The sequence below is a fragment of the Centruroides vittatus genome, unplaced genomic scaffold (genome assembly GCF_030686945.1).
Source record: "Centruroides vittatus isolate TY-2023 unplaced genomic scaffold, ASM3068694v2 contig_866, whole genome shotgun sequence".
Lineage (NCBI taxonomy): Eukaryota > Metazoa > Arthropoda > Arachnida > Scorpiones > Buthidae > Centruroides > Centruroides vittatus.
Genome location: NW_027122565.1, coordinates 61480 through 68266, shown reverse-complemented (window position 1 = coordinate 68266; position 6787 = coordinate 61480). Strand labels below are relative to the sequence as shown.

General features: G+C 36.0%; 1 protein-coding gene across 1 annotated transcript; it reads left to right on the top strand.

Annotated features, from left to right (window-relative positions):
* The first annotated feature begins 26 nt into the window (after positions 1-26).
* LOC136982869 (calmodulin-like) lies at positions 27-461 on the top strand. The gene has a single exon (XM_067279420.1). The coding sequence runs from the start codon at positions 27-29 to the stop codon at positions 459-461; it is 435 nt and encodes a 144-aa protein (XP_067135521.1).
* The last annotated feature ends 6326 nt before the right edge of the window (positions 462-6787 follow it).

Genomic DNA, 6787 nt, shown 5'->3' with positions numbered 1-6787 from the left:
TTCGAACGTTTTGACGAAATCGAATAATGGAGAATAAATTGAACGACAAACAAATTTCGCAATATTTAGAAGCATTTCACCATTTTGATAGAGATAAAACTGGTACAGTTAACATTGCAGATCTTGGTCCATTGATGAGATCTCTTGGATTCAATTTCACAGATATAGAGAAGGACGTAGATATAGTTGGATTTAAAATTATAAACTTTCCTGGGTTCCTCAACATTATGGCGAGAAGAATAAGAGAAACAGATAACAAACAAAAAATTATTGAAGCTTTTAGATTATTTGATAAAGAAGAAAGCGGTTATGTATCTTCGTTCAAATTGTATAATATAATGACTACTCTGGGAGAAAAATTATCAAGTGAAGAGGCTAAAGAAATGATAAGAGTGGCTGGTGTTAATGAAGATGGACAGATTAATTACGAAAAATTTGTTGATAAAATGATAAAAAAATAAAAATAACTCTCTTCATTCTTTTTGAAGAATTGTGATTTATTATTCATACTGTACACGTTGATTTTATTTTAATAAACTACTTAAATTATAAATATCAATTTATTTATGAAATTTGCTTATTTATCAGTTTTCAAAATTATATGAATTCCTCAGTTGTTCGTATTATCGATTTGAATCAACTTATCATATTGTTTGTAACGAATCAGGAAGATTATAAAAATTATTAAAAGAGTAAAAATTACACTTATTGACAAAAAGTTATGCTCCAAGAAGGAGGATTTGTAATCGAATGGCATTTTAATTAGTGCAAGCATAATGACCATGATAATAAGCGATTACAATCTCTTAACAAGGGGAAAATTTTCTAGAGACCGACGACACAATTTAAAGAAACATTTAGTACATTGTACTACCTGAATACATGCAACGATACTGTCCGGGTATGGGAGAATTCAGGCGCCGTTTTCTAACTTGCGAATGCGATAGATTTGCCTAAGATGTTGCAAACTACCACACCAGATTCTTCACATTTGTAAATGACTAAAGCTGGAGTTCCATTTGGTATTAGAAACACTCAATAAACCTCAAATCTAGATTGGGTAGGCAAATGAAGTTGGCAAAATGGCAAAGACATTTCCAAGAAACTCTAGTGATGTGCACCGAACATTACTTTACCGGAAAATTGCTTGCTGCCGTACATACATTAGGACGAAGATTTCCTGAACGTGACGCTGTATCGTCAATATCTCTCGTACCATTATTAGAAGTAATAGAATTTTTTTAAAACTCTTTCTGTCCTGTGGGCACTAAGATTTTTTCAGCAAGCTTATTATGGACTCAACCAGGCCCACGATGGAGTGGCCCAATATATCCGGACGGTTCACCCCCGAAAAATTTCTGGGGTTTTCCCCAGTTCAGATTTGATCCCGAATCCTCCAGAATAGTAGACTGCCTTCTTAACCGCTCGGCCATTCTGCCGTCAGGTTGATCGACTATCATACAAGGTGACTTTCCAGATCAGAACCTAATCAGTGGGGATTGTGTGTACTTAACAATAACGCAAAACTGAAGCTTATACCAGTAGGCCTGTACAATCTAACGGACGGTGGACGTCCGTTTCCAAACATAATCAAGATTCGTCCCCAAAACCGATATTCTGCCAGTCCGTAGTAGTCCATGATTCTCTGTCATAGAACTACGGAAAACGAAGCTAACAATGTTGGAGTGTTAATATTTATGAACGAAAGCGACCAACTCGATAAAAGCGAGGTTGAAGCTGATGGCGTTCGGAACGTCGGCGGAATCATGCTCGACGGTCCAAACGCCATTGTCAAACTTCTAGGCTTACAGGAAAGCGGCGCTGAACGTCCGACGTATACGTTTTCGCGTTTAAAACTTCGGCCTCAACTTCGCTAAAAACTACAGAAACTCTGAGATTTGTTAGAAGTTGGAGTAAGAGAAACAGTTTTCTTTTTCAAAAACTAGAGGCCAGAAAAATGACAATTATAGTCTGGCCTGTGATTGATCAAAAATAAAACACTTACTTTTTCTGAAGGTCAATAACACTGAAAACCAGAGACGGCCTTTGAGCGGGACGAGCGGGTTGCACAGCCCGAAACGCCAATAGCAAAATAAAACAGAAAAAATAAAATAACAGAACAAAACCTAAAATGCGAAACACGAAAATTACGAAAAACCCACCAACGGACGAATGGATGAAACCACTAAAGATTAGATGGCTAAATGACTAATGACTATGACTATACTAAATGACTCCATGTTAGTCATGGAGTCATTTAGCATAGTCATCTACTACCACCAGTGGTAGATTAGTCATGGATACGCGCCTCATCAATCACTGGAATTTTTCTGGACTTCCATGTTAATAACACTTAAATTAGAGTTAGTTTACCTAGAGTGTTCTCCCGGGACGTATTCCTCAACCGATAGATGGCCTTTGTGTCGCGTTGCCATAAAAGAAAGGAAAAAAATCTTGAGATGTGCACTAAAATCAAATACATACCGCCCTTTTAAAAATAGTGATGAGTAAGCTTAAGGTGACCAGACGTCCCGCTTTTGGCGGGATAGTCCCGATTTTGAACAGTTTGTCCCGCGACCTTCGACTTTTAAAAAAGTCCCGAGTTTTGGAAAAATTAAGTTTTTGTCAATTATGTCATAAAGTTGTGTCTTATGTTTAAGATTCGTAAAGTTCATTTTGTATCACACGTATCACCAAGGTGTGCGTGAGCATTGGAAATAAAGAATGCTGCGCCGACAAAACCCTTTGTGTTCGTGGCAAAGACCGACAGAAAATGGCTTGGGGCGCGTAGCTGCCCCAACAGAGCAGCGTGTGTTCACAGGCTGTCCAAACGAACGAACATTTTTTTCGTTGCATGTTACACGGCGCAGAGTTCTCGTTTGTCGTGGCCTTAGAAAGCTAGCGACTAGCGAGAATAAGCACATCGGTTTGCATTGTTCTATTGCAGGGGTGGGCAAGCAAGAGTTCAGTGGGAGCCGAAATGTAAAATGCATGGGAGCCGCAGTTCTGTACTGTCGTGGCGGATAGTATGGTAAGGCGCGCGATTTTATTATATAATATAAATATAATATAAAACAAATATTGAATTTTTTTAATAAACATATTTTCACAAAATTACAAAAAGAAAATTGTAAAAATAATAATAATAAACAGAAATTAACACTTTCAGTGAAAGCCGCATGTAACTCATAAAGAGCCGCATTTGCCCATGTCTGTTCTATTGCTAGCGGCTAGGTTCATTTTGGTTTCGACAGTATTATATAATAAAAAATTATAATAATAAATTGACACTCAAGGCAAATTCAGGGAAAAAGTAATACAAGTTAGTATTATTATTATTATTATTTTGAAAGAAATACAGAATGATTGAAATAATTGTCAAAATTTAGTTAACCGTCTGTAATAGTATAAGTCAGTTAGAAGGACAAGGCACAATAAATCGCGCAGATTTCATGAATCACGTCAAAAAGTTCTATAGTAACTGCTTAGATTATTTAGCAGAATGGACGGTATATTACAATGATATTGAACATTTTCATTGTGTTATATTAAAACAAGAACTTAATTGGGAAGATGTGCAAAAATCATTCGATCACATTAGTCAACATAGATAGTAATATTTGAGAAAATAATCTTTTTAATGAAGTATCATTATTAAAAAATATATATTGATAAGGAAAAAGGTTAAATCTTGGGCATTATCAAAAAACTTAACAGAGAACAAATGGTTATAAATATTTCATCATTTTGAAACAAACTATGCTCCATACAATAATTCATTAAAAATTGTGGATTATCTTATCAGGAACTAATGCCGCGACTGAACGTATTTTTTTTTTTTTTTTTTTTCTTTTTGTACTGTAAATAAAGTGTGGACATCTGATAAATCACAATTAAGTGTTGAGACTTTGAAAGCCATATTATGTGTGAAATATAATTTAACAAATTTTTAGGAATAATTTCTTGACATTTTAAATGACAGCAATCTATTAAAAAAATTCACTCAAATGAGAAATATGCTAAAGAATAAATAGTTTTTAAAGATTTATAATAGTTTATATATTTATTATATTTGTAAATTTTACATATGTTAAATTTTTAAAAATATATAATACTTTTGCGTTCTTTGATGATAAAATTTTGTGGGGATACTATAGATTACCACCTATGGAATTTCGGGTCTTTGAGTATATATCTGAACTCAGGAGACCGAGACGAGTTCAACGATACCCTACTTTTGGACCGGAGACGAAAAATAATAAAGTTATCATACTTTTTTCCAGCGATCGCGCGATGATAGGGAGTCGCGTCGCTTGCCGTTAAAATTGCCTTTAGTAGACGTTTCCCCCTTTTTTTTACTTTGTTCAAGAACCACCGTGAATCAATAACTAGTGACGTTTAGCACATGGCGGCCTGCCGGCGGATCCCCTCCGGGAGGTCAGTCGAGAGCACAAACAGTGGGAACGGCCGCCATGTTCGCTGCCATAAGTAACATTAACCGAAATGGCGATCGCGCGATGATCGGAAGTCGCGTCGCTCTCTCCGCTCTCGTATCGCGTATTTAACCCTACTGGAGATGACCGTAGTCCGACGTCATGGTTTGCAGACTTTACCGCAAAATGGCAGTACTAGCAACTATGGTGCCGTCTTCATGAGAGCATTAAAAAAGTATGGTAAGTGAAAAAGTATGATAACTTTTTTATTTTTCATCTCCGGTCCAAAAATAGGGTACCGTTGAACTCGTCTCGGTCCCCTGAATTCAAATATATAATCAAAGTTCTGAAATTCCATAGGTGGTAATCTATAGTACACCCAATTTTGTTGCTTTAAAACGACTTTTTTCAACAAGACAACCACTCTCCCCGCTGTCAATTTTGTCCCGCTTCACAAATGTAAAATCTGGTCACCTTAAGTAAGCGGCATCTTTGGTTGGCTAACACCATTGAGCAATCAAGCCGCATGATAATTTTGATTACGCCTCTCTCAGTTTACTTTTCTGTCCGTTATGTGTATACAAGGAAAGTATTGGAATCATGTCAAATTTGACCTTCCGAGTTTTTGAAAATCTTCACATTTTAAGACCTCCTGAATCCAAAGAGTCAAAAAATCGCAAAAAAAAAATTTCATGGATGTGTACGTTAGCGTCTATTTCGCTAAATATTTCAGAATAGGGTAAAGATTATTTGGCATGGTGTCTTGTATATGAGGGGCATTGATGCTATTAAATTTTGATGGTTAAAGGTCGAGTGGATCGGGTGAGGATGAAGTGGATCGGGTGTATCTCCAATAGGGTAAGACTTAATGACAATTTTACTCGTTATTAACATTTATACCTTTTTTTGACATTTTACAGTAATTAAAACTACAAAAATTTTTATAACAAAATCTCATAACAGATGGCGCCACACAGAATTTTATTACGTTATATTGTAATTAAAATTATAAACTTATTTTCTAAATAAGATTTCATAATAGCCGGAAAAGTTATGCAACTCGTTGCTGGACGTAGTTTTTTTTTGTAGTTTTATTCGATTAAGGCAACGCGATATATGTGCGATCTGCCGAGGCTGGAGAATGCCTCCCGAGAGGTCTTTTATGAGAAACTGGCCTCAATTTAGCCATTACTGACGTGAAGAAAACCTGTAAAATTCCACATGGCTAGCCCATTGGCGAGGCGTGAACCCACGACCTACAGTGCTCAGAGGTTTTATCCATTCTGCCACTGGTGGGCCCTCTTTTTCATACTTTTCTAGAATTTTCCATTTGCATTTTTTTTTTTTTTTTTTTTTTTTTGTGTGTGTGACTTCCCTCGAACGCTATAAACCATCGATGGCAAACTTTTTTCCGAAGATCGGTCAAAGTTGAATTCGAAAAGTTAGTTACTTCAAATCGCGTGGGTCAAATATTTAACTTAAGTAATTTTAAAAAATAACAAGAAATGTTACAAATTTTATTTTATTTCATTTTATAATTTATACCAGAAAAATAATAACAAACCCTAAACATAGACAAAAACTAATAATAATAATAACAATGCGATTTTGACACGGCTGGACAGCCAAGGGGCATCTATCACTCTAGGGACCCGGAATCGAAAAACTGCAGGCGTTTGTTGGGGTAGTCTGTCCGGATAAGTGGGGCCTCGTCTCTCACTACCCGACACTCCATTATGGGTTTGATCTTATCCATAATGGGCTTGCTAGAGAGGTTTTCTTTGTACCAAAAAGCAAAAAGCTTTTTTAAAATTGTGATTATAAGGAAAACAAATATTTCATTTAATGAGAAATCTGCTGCTGTTTATTTGATGATAATTTTTTGTCTGAGATTCGAACTAGTGATCTTTATGACTTTTCACGATAGCTTTAGTATCCTACTTTCACACTACATATATGGAGTTTTAAAATACGATTATTAAATATGTTTTTATAATTTATAAAAACCTATTACTTTCTGAACATTCAATGTGGGTTCCTTCATCATCGCGCAGATTACGGGTTCGCCACTGCTGTTCTAGATCATGCCACTGATGGCCAGATGGCCGAGGGGTTGAGGTGTCAACCTACTGCTCTGGGAGAAACTCCTGAAAGTTTTTGGAAGTGGTTCATCCTGGAAATGTTGTATCCTGCCTGGTCTCTACCATTGTGAGCCTGGCTGAGTCTTAAAAAGACTCTCGCAGTGTCTGTGGACGTGAAGAGTTAATATACGTTATAAAAAGAAGAAAATGTATTTGCTAATGGGAAAAAATGATAAATTGCAAACTTTTAAACATACAACATCGATATATATT

Excerpts from the sequence above, each read along its gene's own strand:
- LOC136982869 (XM_067279420.1), top strand. The coding sequence starts at position 27 with ATGGAGAATAAATTGAACGACAAACAAATTTCGCAATATTTAGAAGCA.